The 17,391-nt window shown below is 41.1% G+C and overlaps 1 protein-coding gene and 1 long non-coding RNA gene across 11 annotated transcripts in view; both read left to right on the top strand.

Moving 5' to 3' along the window:
- LOC132519675 (uncharacterized) overlaps positions 1-3,620 on the top strand; it is a 37,604-nt gene extending 33,984 nt beyond the window's left edge. For both annotated transcript variants that reach the window (XR_009540236.1, XR_009540237.1), the window contains 2 exons: positions 1,413-2,230; positions 3,053-3,620. This is a non-coding gene — a long non-coding RNA (uncharacterized LOC132519675). The remainder of the gene's footprint in view (positions 1-1,412; positions 2,231-3,052) is intronic.
- Positions 3,621-7,490: 3,870 nt separating this feature from the next.
- The window catches only part of UBE2D3 (ubiquitin conjugating enzyme E2 D3), a 28,567-nt gene continuing 18,666 nt past the window's right edge, over positions 7,491-17,391 (top strand). For 4 of the 9 annotated variants that reach the window (XM_060147655.1, XM_060147657.1, XM_060147654.1 and 1 more), the window contains exons 1-2: positions 7,974-8,124; positions 8,904-9,058. In XM_060147655.1, coding sequence (XP_060003638.1) covers positions 9,035-9,058 — 24 coding nt within the window. In that variant the 5' untranslated portion in view covers positions 7,974-8,124; positions 8,904-9,034. Of the gene's footprint in view, positions 7,608-7,681; positions 7,818-7,973; positions 8,135-8,457; positions 9,059-17,391 lie in introns of those variants that run through there. The other 5 variants (XM_060147651.1, XM_060147652.1, XM_060147650.1 and 2 more) reach the window with 5 other exon arrangements.

Genomic DNA, 17,391 nt, shown 5'->3' with positions numbered 1-17,391 from the left:
GATCTTAGTTCCCCAACCGGGAATGGAACCCTCGTCCCCTGCTTTGGGAGCATGGAGTCTTAACCACTGGACTGCCAGGGAAGTCCCAATATAATGCTGTTTAAAATTAATTTTAATCACTATGTTTTACAAAGCAAATAACATTGATGAAAATATCTCCAAATTTAAGACTAACTGACAGCAAATGCTTATTACGTTAAAACCAAATCTAAATTACATTGTTGTTTGTACTGAAGGAAAAACCTTGCTGGATGTAAATTTTTTACATTTTAAAAGGATGAAAAAAAAAAGGATGCCATCTTATCATCAGTAACCAGAAAAGTATGATATTGAAAATATTTAGTAGTAAGTTTCCAGGCTGATCTCACATTTTAATTCTAATTCATTAGTTTTTTTAAATCTAGGGCTTCCCTGGTGGCCCAGTGGTTGAGGGTTCACCTCCCAATGCAGGGGACAGGGTTTCGACCCCTGGTCCAGGAGGATCCCACACGCCACGGAGCGGCTGGGCCCGTGTGCCACAATTACGGAGCCCATGCGCCCCCGGGGGGGGGGGGGGGAAGGGGGAGGAGGGAAGGAGGGGGAGAGGGAGGGGGCCGGGGCCGCCGCCATGAGAGGTCCGCGCACCGTGGCAGAGAGTGCCCCCCCCCCCCCGCGCTCACCGCAACTGGAGGGAGCCCACGCGCAGCAACGAAGACCCAACGCAGCCAAAAATGAAATAAATTTATTTTTAAAAAATCTACATTGCGATAATTCACATACCATCAAATTCACTCTTTTAAAGTGTACAGTTAAGTGGATTTTAGAATATTCACAGAGTTGTGTAATCAACACCTTTATCCAACTTAAGAACATTTCATCACCTTCCCCCCAAAAAGACCACATACTCATTAGCAGTCACTCCCCATTTTCCCTGCCCCTAGTCGCGGGTAACCAGTAATCTACTAGTCATTTCATATGAATGGAATCATACAGTACGTGGCCTTTTGTGTCTGGCTTTTTTCACTTAGCAGAATATTTTCAAGCTTCAAGATACATGTTGCAGCAGTATCAGTGTTTTGTTCTTTCTTATTAACCAATACTATTCCATCATATGGATATACCACATTTTATTTATCCATTTATTAGCTGATGGACATTTGGGTTGTTTCTACTTTTTGGCTATTATGAATAATACTCTGAACATTCATGTATACAAGTTTTTACATTGAAAATGCTCAAATTTATTTTTAGCTTTAACATTTGGGCGTGGTTCATTATGTGCCAAAAACCACCTCAAGGTCAAAATGGTGTTCTCAGTATGAAATAAAGTAGTTTCCTAAACCACATTCACTTGTCTTGATCATTAAAATGAAATTCTGAAGTGGTAAGGTATAAAGACTAATTTGATTTTTTTTTTTCTTTTATTTTTGCAGTACACGGGCCTCTCACTGTTGTGGCCTCTCCCGTTGCGGAGCACAGGCTCCGGACGCACAGGCTCAGCGGCCATGGCTCACGGGCCTAGCTGCTCTGCGGCATGTGGGATCTTCCCGGCCGGGGGCACGAACCCGTGTCCCCTACATCGGCAGGCGGACTCTCAACCACTGCGCCACCAGGGAAGCCCAACTAATTTGATTTTTATGCAAATAATATGAAAAACGTTTGGTTGAGTTGGGTTCCATATTTCCTATTCCAAGTGAATTTGTAAACATGCATTTTGTATATTCATAGTTTTATATTAAATCTGGACCGTAGCATTTATAATGTAATTAAGTTAATAAAATGGCATAAACTGTGTTAGAGCCAGTGTCCTTAGCAAGTTATAAAATTCTGTAACAACGTAAGTCATAATGGCCATCATTAAAAAGTCTACAAATAGCAAATGCTGGAGAGGGTGTGGAGAAAAGGGGAACCCTCCTACACTGTTGGTGGGAATGTAAATTGGTGCAGCCACTGGAAAACAGTATGGAGGTTCCTTAAAAAGCTAAAGTAGAGCTGCCATATGATCCAGCAATCCCACTACTGTGCATATACCCAGGGAAAACTATAATTTGAAAAGATACATACACCCCAGTGTTCACAGCAGCAGTATTTACAATAGCCAATATATGGAAGCAACCTAAATGTCCATTGACAGATGAATGGATAAAGAAGATGTGGTATATACACACAATGGAATACTACTCAGCCATTAAAAAGAATGAAATAATGCCATTTGAAGCAACATGGATGGACCCAGAGATTATCATACTAAGTGAAGTAAGAAAGAGAAAGACAAATACCATATGATATCACTTATATGTAGAATCTAAAATATGACGCAAATGAAGTTATTTACAAAAGAGAAACACAGACACAGAAAACAAACTTATGGTTACCAAAGGGGAAAGGTGGTGGGGGAGGGATAAATTAGGAGTTTGGGATTAGCAGACAGACTACTATATACGAAATAGATAAAGAACAAGTTCCTACCGTACAGCACAGGGAACTATATTCAATATCCTGAAATAAACCGTAATGAAAAGGAGTGTGTATATAGATGTATAACTGAATCACTTTGCTGTACACCAGAAACTAACACAACACTGTAAATCAACTATACTTCAATAAGAAGAAAAAATTCTGTGACAAAGTTACAAAGATCTAAAAATATAGCCGTAATATTACTAACATAAGTATATGTACTAGTCTACGCTAACGATGTTTATTCACAAGTACGTTTTAATTAACCCCTGTACTCACATTACAATAATGTAGCTTCACTGATGCATTCATATAATATTAGGACTTCATAATTTGGATTAGTTATTCCATTGCCACTTTTATGCTAATTTTCTTCATTCTTTATATTCTTCAGTTTTATGCCACTTCATGCAAGAAAATCTGACCTACCATAATTAGAAAGACTTCAATACAATATTCATTAAGAAGGAAGGGACTGGTTTAGCTATTTCTTCAACATTTTTGCACCTTTTTAACTTCTGAATGTTTCTTTCAATATATAAAACCATAGTCTTTTTTAGCATACTGCACACTGCTATATAAAAAAAAGATTATTTTCCTTTCTTTTTTTCAGATGGGGACGTTGCTATCATCGTAATTCAAATAGGTCAAATGCAACTGTAAAGTGAGTTCTCTATAATACCAGACATGTGAATAGTGTTTTAAAGTTTGAGCTGATCCTAAACTGCCTCTTAAAACATCAAAATACTTCTAGGCCATGGTCGTTTTAATTTTAACCTTAGCAAAACTGAGTAGAAATGTAAGTATGCTAGTGTAAATACAAACAAATAGAAAGCATAGTCAACCAATAAATTCACTTCAGTGCCAAATAAAAATAAATTTGGGATTTCATAATCACTTGCCTCCATTAAGCATAGATAATCTAGAACTTCATATATTAGGATTTATTTACATGCAATAATTTCTTCCATACAACCCTGACAGTGGTCAATATAAAAAATACAGTAGCACCATTATAAAACAAATGTTTAATTTCAGATATGAAAGTATGTTTGTAGGGCAGGAAAAGGCATGAGTGGATTTCTTCATCTTCTAAGCAAAATTCCATTACAACAAAAATTTCTGTAAAACAAACTATTTTCTAGCCCCAACTGGTAGCCCACTTTTTTTTTTTTTTTTTTTTTTTTGGTACGCAGGCCTCTCACTGTTGTGGCCTCTCCCGTTGCGGAGCACAGGCTCCGGACGCGCAGGCTCAGCGGCCATGGCTCACGGGCCCAGCCGCTCCGCGGCATGTGGGATCTTCCCAGACCGGGGCACGAACCCGTGTTCCCTGCATCGGCAGGCGGACTCTCAACCACTGTGCCACCAGGGAAGCCCTAGCCCACTTATTTTAAAGGTAGTGTTGGATATAAGCAATACCACAGCAAAGGAAGAATTTAGAAAATTCCTTTTATAACATAACATTGTAAATCAACTACACTTCAATAAAATTTTTTTTAATTCCTTTTAGACACTGGGTGAAAATATTTTGAGGCAGTGAATATGTATTTGTTATACTAGTGGGCAAATTAAAGTCGGCTAACAGTCGAAGGGTAAAAAAAATAAACACCTTAGTAAAGAGTGAGAGCTTTTCAACTATATTTCAATTAAAAAAAAAGAGTGAGAGCTTTGAGGTCAGACTGCCTAGGTTTAAATCCTGGCTGTACTACTTAGTAATTGTATGACCTTGAATGTTTCATCTGTGTAATGGGGATTAAAGGGCCCAGCACACAGTACATCAAATAACAATTATTAACACTTGTTATTTAGAATTTTAAATACACAGTATTTTAATTTCTTTCATCTTTGGTTATTATTTTCATTTTGTAATTCTTCCAGCATGTCTTATTTGTAAAGGCATTTACGAATAAGTAAGAGTGATACAGTAAAACCTAAGTTATCCAAAATGCTTGGGAAATGAATCACTCTGGATAGGTAAATTTTCTATAGGGTACCTTTTTTTTTTTTTAGATGTTGGGGGTAGTAGTTTATTATAGGGTACCTTTATAGGTATCCAAAAAAAAAAAGAAATCAACAAATGGGATAAATTTATTTCCTACCCTATTACACACTTCCATGCCTTCTTAACAACAGTATACTAGTGGTAAACTTTTTCTTAATAAATCACTATTATTATGAATATCAATTATATTTCCATGTTAAAATGTCACAATCCAAAGCTTACCAACAGTAATATGCCTACTTGATTCCACCTAAGGTTTTTTAACATTAAGTCCATGAATAGAATTCAGGGGGTGTGTGAAATTGAATGGGAAAAAAAAAATTACATCTTTATTTTTACTAATCTCTAACTGAAAATTAGCATTTCCTTCAATTATGACTGAAAGCACCAAAGAGCTGCACCTATGTCTGTATCTCCAATAGGAATCACAGATCCTTTATATCACATTACAACTGTTGCAAACTCTGGAAATTTTATGTTCATCATTATTTCAAAAATTTGGTCTTTATTAGACCCAACACTAGATCTTACAGTGTTAATAAAGCCCATATATTCCTATATCAAAAGTTTGTTTTTCTTGAATATTTTGAGCTTGTTTCAATTTTTTTCTTTTGTAATGCTATGAATTTTATTTTATACATTTAAAAGCATAATTCTGAGAAGAGTCCATGGCTTCACCAGCCTGCTAATGTGGTTTGTGGCTCAAAAACAGTTAAGAACGCTGACCTCAAATTTGTCTCACTCTTCTGTGCTCTGTTAATTCAGAGCATTGATGTGGTCCATTATATTTTCATACCAAAGCTTGTTTAGATTAGGGTAGTACAAATTAGCTTCTCTAGGGCTTTTCTTCATGGACCTCCTGGATTTTGAGAGTTCCCTCTGAGTAGGTAGGAATGTTTCCTACCATTCTTTTTTTTTTTTTTTTTTTTTTTTTTTTTTGCGGTACGTGGGCCTCTCACTGCTGTGGCCTTTCCCGTTGCGGAGCACAGGCTCCGGACGCGCAGGCTCAGTGGCCATGGCTCACGGGCCCAGCCGCTCCGCGGCATGTGGGATCTTCCCGGACCGGGGCACGAACCCGCATCCCCTGCATCGGCAGGCGGACTCTCAACCACTGCGCCACCAGGGAAGCCCTCCTACCATTCTTATACTTGGCTTTTGAAAGAGCAAAACAAATAGAGGGAGAAATAAGTCAAATAAAATTAGCTTCGGATAGTATTGAAAGTAGAAATCTAAAACATCCTACCCTCCCACTTTCTAAATTAAGAGACAATAAATACTCCATTCAATAAATACTCTGATATTAACTGCATGGGTTCAAATTCTACTTCTGCTATTTATCAGCTTTGTGACCGTGGGACAGTAACTTAATCTCTCTGTGCATCAATTTCTTTATTTGTGAAAAGAGGTTAATAAGCACTGTACCTGGTACATTATAAATGTTCCATAAATATTACTTATATTTATTATTATTCTTATAGATTTGTTTCACACTATGGCCAGCTAATGTTTGACTGACTAATAACTTACATTTATACAGTACTGTAGTCTACAGTGCCCTTTTACATGCATTATGACATCTGAAGCATATGATAACCCTGAGAAAGGACAGCTATTATTATACCTACTTTAGTGTTGAAGAAACTAGGTAACCACACCAATATCACACAAATGGGAAGCAATGGAACAAGAACTCAAACCTGCATTTCTTCTTTCACTCCAATTGTCTAATCCTGTGTTTCTACTGTATTAGACTGGTTAAAAGAGAGAACAAAAGGAAGCTTATTTAGGAAAAAAGGAGGGGGCAGAGGTGTCCAGCAGGCCATGAGGTGAGCACTTTGGTGCTCTGGTACTCACAGGGTGGTCCTCTGAGTAATCTGTATCTTGTTAGAATTACAGAATCTCAGGCTCCACCCCTGGCCTACTAAATCAAAATCAGCATTTCGAACACATCCTAGGTGATTCCAAGATACTAGTTTGAGAAGAACTGTTCCACTAATTGCTCTAGTGATGCTGTTATGGTCACTTGAATAATACAAATTTACCACAGGCTTAATAAGTTTTTATTAAGTAATATTTTATAGTAGGAGGAAATAGCTTCCTGCTTTCCCTTAAAAGTCAAGTATATTTAAAAAACAAATTTATATTTCCATTTAATTCTTAAAGATCTCTACTCTCTTAAGTGGGGTCATTAAGGAACGTTAGAAAACCATAAGCAGGTCAGTTCTTACTTTCCAATGCCCTATAAAATTAATCTTACTACCCTGTGCCCTAAATATGATATACCAGAAAGCAAAATCACCTCTCCATCCTTTTCACCGGCAGAATAAAACCCCGTATTTCTCTCCCTGGATATTTCAGTAAGTACTGAGTTTTTCGGACCCCAAACTCTTATTTCTTGAATGAGTTTTGCAACTTTCTGGCTCTAGGGATTGAAACACAGCAACAGAAGAAAAAGGTATTAAACCTACTCCCATACCTAAACCTTAGCGATGGTGATCGTTGATTACAGAGGCAAGTAAACAGCCCGTCCCAATCTCCCTACCCTCCCTCCTAATCAATTCACAGTTGAGCTTGATTTCTAGGCTGCTCTAATTCTGGGGTCTGGTCAATGGTCACTCTGTTCTCAGGGCTGACCCTCTAGGCCCTAGGGTCAGAATAGCACTAGGATTCCGCACGTGGGAGCGCTGATCAGCTGCCTGCCCGGTTCTATTTGAAATAACTGTTCCCATTTTGAGGGGCGACTCCTCCCACAGGTTAACCAGCCCAGGCCGGCAGGCGAGCCAATATCGCTCACCTGCTGCACCGGAAACTTCAAAAGCCCGAGTCAACGTAGACTAAAGGTATCCGGTAATTAACCCATAGTACCTCCCACAGCACATTCCTGACTGAGCGCCTGACAGAGGGATGTGTCGGCTCGCGCTCTTACCAGTGCGGGAAACTCCATTTCCTCTCCCTCCCACCAATATAAGCATTCAGGGGCGGTGCTTCCCGGCCACGGCCCGCCCCAGGTCGATCCGGTGCCCCATTGCATCTCGCGAGAATTTGTGGATTTGGGGGCGGGCCCCTATCAGGAAGAGGGCACAAAACTGCCCTTAAGTCATTGCAGCGCTACAGCTCCTGTTAGCCAGCCACGAGATTCTCGCGAGATTCGCCTCCTCAATACCAAGTGAGGAAATTGGGGGACGCTGTCGGGAGGGGCATGGGGCTCGACCGCGCAGCTGCCGCTTCCATTACCTTCCTCCCATGGTCTCCTTCCGGTTCTCGATGCTTCTCTGAGTCTAAGGGTTTCCGCCGCTCGTCTACCCTTCCCCCCAGCCCATGACCTGCCTCCGGCCCCCGCCCTCCCAGTCCAACCTCCGATCTGTTTAGTAAGAAGGTGCTGTTCCGAAAAGGAGAAGGGGGTTGGCACAGATACGCTCGGCCCAGGACCTGGGGAGCAAGCCGTCCTCTTTCGCTCTTAGATTCGCGCCGCGCTCGCGACGGCGGCGTTGGCGGACTGATACGCGGCGGTGAAGAGGCAGGAGGAGGGGGGAGGGGCGGAGCGTGGCAGCTGGCAGTAGTTCCGTCAGAGCGGACATCTTGTGGCTGTGTCGTGCGCGTGAGCCCCGTAGGGCCGGGGAGGCACCAGCTGCCGCGCGGGGAGGAGGCCGAGGCCGCAGCTTGAGGGAGGCCCCGGCCCCTCTGTACGCGTGGGTGTGGACGGCTAGGGGAAGGGAAGGGAGGCCGGCCCAGTGGCCGGCCGGGTAAGGAGGGAAATACAGGCCCTCGGTGGCTTGAGTGACCAGCCTGTTGGGTGGGGTAGGGTGGGAAGGTTGGGGACGCCGGGGCCTCTCCCGTTTAAGGGGGAGGGGGAATGGGCGCGTCCTCGCACCTAAGCCGGAGCCTCAGGGGCAGCTCGGGCGCGTGGTGGCGGTGGCTGGGCGGGCGGGAGCGCGCGGGAGCGCGCTGGAAGGCGGAGTGTATGGTGGCGTCAGGGCCGACACAGCATAGCTCTAGCTGCGGGGACAGCGGTACACATCCAGCCTCTGATTTATTTCCTTCCCCTCCCCGGCCGCACTTTTGAGCAGCGGCCGAAAGAAGCCGGGCGTCAGTCCGGAGTCTCCTGTTCTCCCCTCCCCCCTTGCCTTTCTTTGCCCTAGTGACGCCGGCGTAGCGCCGACTAGGCCCCGGCTCCTCCTCTGCTGGGCCCCGGACCCTGCCCCGCACCCACCCCTTTCTCCTACGCCTCTTCCTTTCCCACCCGGGTCTCTTCCTTTCGAGAGGCCGGGAAGTCACAGTTGGAGCCACCCCTCCGCTCTTCCCGGCACCCTCGCCCCCTCTTCGGGCCGAAGCTCGGCATAGAGGCTGTCGGTGGCTCTGCCGCCCCACCCACCCCGGATCGCGACCGTTTTTGAGGGACTTGGACTCGTCAGGGTCTCTGCGGGGCCTGTGCGAGTGCTGATCTGCTCCGTTTTTGCAAAAGGCGCCTGTGTCTGGCAGAGCCGGTGTGAGACCAAGAGACAATCCTTCCCAGCCGCCGGGATAATCAAGAGTTTTGGCCGGAACTTTGAACACACACCGAGATAGTGAGGAGCCAGACGAAAAGCACAGACTATGGCGCTGAAACGGATTAATAAGGTAACCCATGGGGCGGAGGGAATGGGGGCGTGAGAGAAAAGGAAGGCCCAGCCGGGAGGGAGAGCCTTGGCATTGGGGGGGGCGTATAATTTCGGAAAGACTCTTCCTTGGGTCACTTCGTCCATTGGGGGATGGGGAACGCGGCTGTACTTTAAGAAGAAGCGAGGGGGAAAACTCAGGAACAGAGCACTTGCGGCAAGTGAGGTGTTATCTTGAGCGTGTTTCAATGGAATCGGTGCAAATTAGCGATGAGGGAGAGTGGTGATTGCAGGCGCCTCGATTCTTCGAGAAGAAGAGTTTAGTCCCTCTTCGGAATTGCCGGGAGACGCTCCCGCAAATGTCACGGCGCTTCCTGTTCTCGGGGCTTGGAAACTTATTTTAGTTGTAAGATCAAGGCTCCAGGCCTTCTGGAAGAAGAGACGGGGGAAGCTCAGAGGAGAGAAGACCTAAGAAATGCGGCGGGTCCCGAACGTGATTAAGGGGTCGGGGTAGAAGTCTCACTGGCTGAAGAGTAGTGAATGGGCCTGGCCAGAAACTGCTCGACTCTGGGCAGCTTGCACAGGAGTAAGTGGGGCTGGGAGGAGGTGGGCTGACACAGTGTTGCCGCTTTCTGTGTTTTGTAGTTGCGGCTTTTCACCCGAAACTGTTCATCAGAGGCGCGCCGGGAACTGATGGAAAGCCCTTCTGGAAGCTCCGTTTTGCTTTGGCGGGGGAGGGGGGGAGAGTGTGGTGGCAGCGAGAGGAGGGTAGGTGTACCTATGTCTGCCTCAGTCCGTTTCATAGCAGCCTCCGGGGAAATTGTTAAGCTATTTAAAACGAGGTTTGATGGTACACTGTGGATCCGTGTTGGAAAAAATAGGGTTTTTCGAGACTCGGTGGGTGAGCGGAACCTCCACCTCCGGTGGTTTAGTCTCATTTTCTTGCTCTAACTTCTATCCCGCATTTTAAGATGGCGGCTGCTTTAAGTGGTTCAGGCTCTTTCCGGCATCTCCTTTCGTAATAATATGAAATAATATTCTTTGTTAAATGTTAACTTTTACATCAGGTTGTACACTGCCCTAAGATCTCCTGCTCGAGACTTATCTATATTCAGACTCTCAGACTGTATTTCCCTTTTTTGTAACTTGTGTGTGATGTGTTTGGTTCTTGCACAATCGAGGAGGGTGGAGTATTTACAGCTAACTTGAAAAAAATGCCATGGAATAAATTCAGCCTTACTAAAACTAGGAAATAGAGGAGGTTGTGGATTACAAACTTTGGTTTTGATAGGTTGCTTTTTAAATAGTTTACATGGACGGAATGGCAAGGACTTGGTTTTACTAAAAATAGACCTGATGCTGCTTAATTTTACATTTATTTAACGTGTGACTTTGGAACTTATTTGGCAAAACTGGTATCTTATGAATGATGAAAGTTTAGATTCAAAGTATTGATGTTGAAATGGTAAATTTTGATTTAGGCCATCACTGCATTGTCTCTGGGGGCTTATGTGAAATACAAACTTCAGTCTTTGTATTTTTGAGACCGTGGAAAAAGAGAGGAGTTTAGGAGTTAAGGCTTAAAGTACAAAGGATTATTAAACATCTCTTTCTATGACCACTTTGAAGGCCAGCAACACACTGGAGAAGCATAGTTATATTTTGCAATATAGTTGAACGTAGTATTCAGTACAAATCAAAACCTTTTATCTATAGGAATTAATTCGGGCCACTAAGATGTGGAATAATTTCAAATCCATAGATTTTTATGCACGTGGAACAGAACACTTTAAAGGAAGGTCTCATTGATTTTTTTTCTTTTACAGGTGATACCCAGCTGCTGTGACACCACTTTAATGATTTAAAAGCTCTAGAGAGGCAGTATAATGGTTAGGAGTGTGAACTTCGGAGCAGAAATGCTCCAGTTAGAATTCTAGGGCTCGGCAAATTTACTTGTGTGCCTCTATAAAATGAATATTTGTTGTGTATGACCTATAAATAATTGAGTGTTTCGTGTGTACCAGGCACTATTCTAGACACTAGGGTTGCAGCAGTGAGCAAAACAAATTTTAGAGTCCAAGATTTTTCTTAAGGATTAAATAAGTTAATGTGTGGCTTTAAACAGGCCCCTAGCACAAGGCACTCAATTTATTACTGCAACTTTAATTTTCAAGAGCTTTTATTAAAGAACTTTTCGAGTCTAGTACTCTTCATCAATACCAGATTGTCTCCTTTTGTAAATACTTTGAAGATCTGTGTAATACAGAAACTTGACATAACACTCTCCAAACTGGAGAAAAACAGTGTTGATGTGGGACATTTTTGATTCAACCTGTAGAAAAGTTTTGTTGTGCATGTGGTTTGGTCTTCAGCTGTCACTGTCAGAATCATATGGTCAAACTTTAAAAAAAAAAAAAGTCCCAGATTCAAACAGTTTTAGCAAGTGGACAACTCTGATGGGAGATGCTCTTTATTTTAGGCACCTCTCTTTTATTTTTAATTTATTCTTGTCTGCAGCCCCCCAGATTCTGAATGTTAAGATATATCTGTTCCTCACTGATCATTTTATTGGAATGCTTATTGTTGGAATATTTTTAATCAATAGCAGTTCATTTGATTAAGCTTTTAAATTTGTTTTCTTTCTAAAGCTTATGTTGTAGTTTTTTTGAATATTTCTTAGACCAAGCAGCCTTATCAAACAGCCCTATTCTTTTTTTTTCCCCCCCTTGTATTCTTTATTTGGACAAGCTGTGGTCTTATAAGGCTGTCAACAAGAATAAAATATGTGAACTCCCTAGTTGGTTGGTGGTGTTTGGGAGCCAGAGGCAGTTTTACTACTCTGATCAAACAGAATGACCACAGTGCATGTATTTTGGGGATGTTTAAAGAGAACTTTACATAAAATGTAATATGAACCAAACCTGAAAGAATAGCTCATGCTTTGAGTGTTTGCAATGTGTCAGAACTGTTTGAAGCACTTGAATTAACTCTTATGACACCCCCAAGGAAGTAGGTATAATTAATATCTCCATTCTAAAATTAGAAACCTAAGGCACAGAGAGGTTTAAAAAAAAAAGGGGTCCTCATATCATGGCAGAGTTGGGATTAGGACCTAGGCAATTTGGGCTCTGCAGTGTGTGCTCTTAACCACTACGTTGTCATGTCATCTTTTTAGGGTTTTGGTATTCTAAAAGTTTTCTTTTGTATGCATCATTCTCCTAACAGCTAGACTTAGCATCTGCTCTGTATTGAACACTGTTTCTAAGCCCTTTATGAGTATCTACTTATTTAATTCTCACAACAACCACATGAGATGGATGCTCTTACCATTCCATTTTATACGTGAGGAAACAGGTATAGAGTGAGTTACTTGTCTGTGGTCAGATGGCTGGTAAGGGACTGAGATTCAAATCCGATAGTCTACCTCAAGAACTCAAGCTCTTAAACTCCATGCTGTCTGCTATTTTGAACAATTTCAATTCCTAAATTTAATCTTGCTTCCTGAAATAAGCTCTCTCCTCCCACTTCACATTTAAATAATTGGGATTGAACTTTATTCTTAGGTTATAGCTAATTTATGAGTTTAGATTTTAGCTAACATAAGTTTTGAAAGTAGTGAATTTCTTTTCGGTTAGTATCTTCAAGGACTAAGGGAACTACTATGTGCTGACTAATCACTAGGGGCATCATAAACTTCTTTCCAGTAAGCCTATAGGCTGTATGCATCATGTCTCAAGGCTTGTCTTTAGCCAGCTAACTTGGTTTGTAGGGCGTTTGTTGACTGAGAAATGCTGATCATGTAATGACCTCAGTTTTTTATTTGAATAAGGGTGATGTTGACACTATGCTTTGGTTTCATCATGATCACCGTCAATGTTAATTCTAGTAGTTATCATACAAGTGGAAAGTTGAATACTCTTGCTAACACTGGGGAAAAACTATCACTGGATATCTCTATCATATTGTATGTTAACTCTGTGCATTCAGGTGTCCTTTGATATCTAAGATAACAGTCAATTCTTGAGGATTTTACAAAGCATTTCACTATAATCCGTTTATTAAAGAAGACACCAAATTCCTAGTATTGAGATTAGAATGTTTCAGATTGAATTCTCAAATCCTAGATTAGCTTTTGCATTCTACTAGATTTTGGTGTATATGGGTTTTGACATGGGTTACATTTATATATCAGAATGTTTAACAGCTTTTAAAAGAATATAGGTACATGGGGTCTTGCCAGACTTACTGAACCATTTCTCTGGGAACAGGCATAATTTTGAAATGTCCCCTAGGTGATTCTGAAGCCTCCCTCTGGTTAAGAACCTCAGACATAAGGGATAATCATTTAATCAATACTTATTGAGGTCTTACTGTTTGGCACAGTAGTCTAGTCTCAGGGGACAAAATATAGGGAAGCCTGTTACTACCCATGAGGATGTCTTCTTTGAGTGAAGGAAACGAGCATGTAAACACATAAATTGGTATTTGTCACTCTATACAGCTTTTCAAAATTATTATAAATCAAGTAAGGGAAGCATTTATTTAAAATAAGGGGAATCGTTATTCCAATGTCAGATTCACCCATTATTAAAGATAGGTTTATTTAAATGCCTTTCCGTACGATATTATATATATAGTTATATATATTTTTTTCACTGTTTAGTGTGTTTTTTATAACTAATTCCCTTTCCAAGACAAATTAGTGTTAACCAAATTAAATGATTTTTATTTCACTGGAAATTTTGTGCTCTTGAGCTAGTTTTGCTACCATAACAATGATCTTATTTCAAAATTGTATAGTGTAATGAAAAATGGGTATGTTTAGTGAGTATATCATTTGTTGGTCTATGTTGTTAGATGAGATTTAGTCTCAAAATGGTACCCTCGGTCCTGTTACGTGGGGAGGGGAAAAGTTCAAATGAGTATTTTATACTTTGCCCAAACATCGGATTTTTATCTCCAACTATACTTTGAACATAATGTTGTATCATTCAGAGACTTCCAGCCAGCTTTTCTTAGTTAAATTTGTTGTATTTAACCTTTTGGGTCTTAGTTGTGATTCACTACTTCTTGGTTACTTGTTCATTTTCAGGATGGAATACCTCATATTAATCCTAGCCTTGTTACAGTTTCCTGGCTAATGTATAATTGAATGTCTTCAACCACTGGACTGCTGTTAATTTTTGTTTTTCATATCTATAAAATGCCTTATTTGCTTTCATGGATCAAAGCTTAGGAACTAAATTTGGCTCTTTGTCTTTGCCCATTTAGAAATACTGCTTACAAAAGAACAGCTTTGAGTAATCTGAAGTGACTTATTTTTAATGGTGATCTAAAGAAAGAAAATTACAGTATTATTCATTCAAGCTATTCTTTGTACCTTGTCTGAATGAACAGGCATACTTGTCTCATAATTATAGCTAAACAGGAAGTTAATTTCTTGTTAGTGATGTAATGAGACATGGTATGCAGCACTTACCCTCTTAATCTTTAATGTAAAAGAAACTTTCAGGATTTCTTAGAAGAAATCACAAATTCCAAACTAAAATGATTTTTAAGGGGACTATTCCTTCCCATTTTTACGTCCACATATGAAATTGTTCAGATCCCAAAATCTTTTTGCCAAGCTTCCTTCTTTTGAAATGACTTCCGGTAACCATGCATTTCTGAGATACTTGTTTCCTTCCTTGATATTTGTATCCACGTGCGGTATGTAAAATAAATTTCACAACATTGAAGTTTAAAAACTTTTTGTTTACTTCATAGCAAACTTGATCTTTATAAGAACTAGAGCAATTATTGTCTGCCTCATTGGGTAATTACTATTGCATTTTGACCTCTATCATTGGTCAAGATATATACCTTTATATTGCTAGGTCGTAAAGGTTCTTTGAGGGTGATTCTTATTTCAGAATTTCTTAAAGGCACTTACTCTCCTTCCTACCTCATGCCCTCATCTCATCCAGCTCCCAAGATAGTATTTTATGTTGCTCAGTATAGGTTTAAGAGGCAAGGGCTGTCCTTTTTGGGGGGGCGGGGGCGCTGTGTTGGGTCTTGGTTGCTGTGCGTGGGCTTTCTCTAGTTGCAGGGAGCGGGGGCTACTCTTCATTGCAGCGCGCGGACTTCTTGCGGTGGCTTCTCTTGTTGTCGAGCACGGGCTCTGGGACACGTGGGCTTCAGTAGTTGTGGCACGTGGACTCAGTTGCTCTGCGGCATGTGGGATATTGCTGGACCAGGGATCAAACCCATGTCCCCTGCATTGCAGGCAGATTCTTAACCACTGTGCCACCAGGGAAGTCCCAAGGGCTGTCTTCATAGTGTTGATTCCCATGCTCATACAAATCTTGAAGTCAAGTAAAAGTTTTGAAAGAAATGGACTCTTGAATAAAATACAAGAAATTAACTTGCAGTAATGGGATGGACTTCAAGTTTTCCCAAAAGTGATGATAGGAAATGTATCCATACTGCTATTATTATGACTTTGTGTGATGATGCAAGATGGATGGCAGAGATTGGGATAACATGATCGTGGAACATTGTGGTAATTATTGTACTTAATATCGTAATTAACTACTGTACTTGACCTTACCACAGTAGTCATCTGGGTTAAATTTTGGCCAGCCCTTGGGAGAGTGATGGAACTGGACAAACTAGAAAAGGTTATACAGGGAGTTACACTTCAGTAGCAGAACTGATTAAACAAATTTTGTTTTCATAAATGCTGACTTTGGTTATGTTGATCTAATGTATAAGTAATGGCTGTCATTGAAAGAATGTTTAGCAGAATGTGTAAATAATAGTTACCGGAAGTCTTAAATCTTACTGAAGGCTCATCTACTCATGGCTGCTCTATAGTTATTCATAAATAGTTCTTGTATTTCCAGTTTATAAGCCTTTTGGAGGCAGTGACCATTTCTTATACTTCCCTAACATCTCTCAGAGCCTCTAATCTGTTCAATACCTTGGTTTCCTGTTCTTTGTAGTCTGTGGTTGGTCATTTCATATCGAGTGAGGAAGATGTAGAGAGACTAGAGAAACAAAAACCAAATATTTAGCAGTATGTTTAGACTTCTGTTCTTGGCCAGTGTCTCTCTCAGCCTTTTCATGTTTTATCTCCAACAGTCAGTTGTCAAAGATACTGTGTCCCATGATGATAGAAGCAAAGATCTTCCTCAAAACAAACTGTAGACTTTCTGTTTTGAGTCCCACATAATGAATGGTCAGACTCATTAATGTTTAATCATGTACCTCCAGATGAGAACACTCACTGGCTTAAGCTATACCTGTTGGTTGCCTGTAAGAGAAATTTGATTGACTCCTTTTCCTATCGGTCTATTTAGGCTTTTAAAGGGAAGGGAGAAACGTATTTCCCAGTGGGAGAAGGCCTGGATTCTCACACTAGCCAGGTGTTCAGGAGGTTTCAGGAGAAGCAATTCAGAGAAAGATGATCCCGAAAGGAGAATATTTCCCCAAAAGAGTACACCGTGGCAGAGAAGTGTCTAACTTTGGTGGGTTTTTTTTTTTCACGGAGAGTACAGTTTTTAGCATCGTACCCTGTATTATATGTCCTTGATCCAGTGTCTTTTCAAGGTGAGTGGAGCATTTAGCTAGTGTGTGCCAAACTCCCCTGCCAACTATTTTATTTCAGTGGTCTTGATGAAGAGTTGGGTTGGTGTGATTGAAATTTTTTTTCTCCAGTTTGCCAAGTACCATATCAAATTTCTTTAACTTAAATACATCTTTGATGCAAGGACACTCTTGAGAAAGCAGCCTTAAATGTATCCCTGGACCTATTTTTCAGGTTATCTAGTAGATACACTACTTTGCTTTCCTGCCCATCCTGAAGCGCAGCATGTCCTGTATCTGAACTCAGTCTTTCCTTTCCCCTCTTAAGGCGGCCGTGGGGGGGCGACACTAATGTAAAATGGAGATGAGACCTATTTCCATAAGGTGGTTGTAAGGGTAAAGTGATCAGTGTTTTAAGATATTTTTCATCCCCAGTGACTTAGTTTATGTTCTCTCACCTGAATTACTGCTATAGTTTCCTAATGTAGTTATCTACTCATACATCCTTTGTAGTAGGTCATTCCTACAATTTGGAGGGTGAGGAGGGTCTTTGACATCCCATAAATTAAGTAAAATTTTGTGTGGGCATGTGTATTTGAGGGATAGAGGGTCAGTAGTTCATCAGGTTCTTAGAAGTCCTTGACCTTGTCACAAACAATGCTATATACATGTGTAGTAGTGAATGAAAAGGTGGAGAAATGGCAGAAACCAAATTTAGGATAGTCTTAACCTGTCAGGGAAAGGGAAGGGCATCTGGGGAGTACAGGAGAGATCTTCTGTCATATCTGC

This window comes from Lagenorhynchus albirostris, chromosome 4 (assembly GCF_949774975.1).
Source record: "Lagenorhynchus albirostris chromosome 4, mLagAlb1.1, whole genome shotgun sequence".
In the NCBI taxonomy this organism is placed as follows: domain Eukaryota; kingdom Metazoa; phylum Chordata; class Mammalia; order Artiodactyla; family Delphinidae; genus Lagenorhynchus; species Lagenorhynchus albirostris.
The sequence above is the reverse complement of the archived record's forward strand: the minus strand, read 5'-3'. Positions and strand labels throughout refer to the sequence as shown.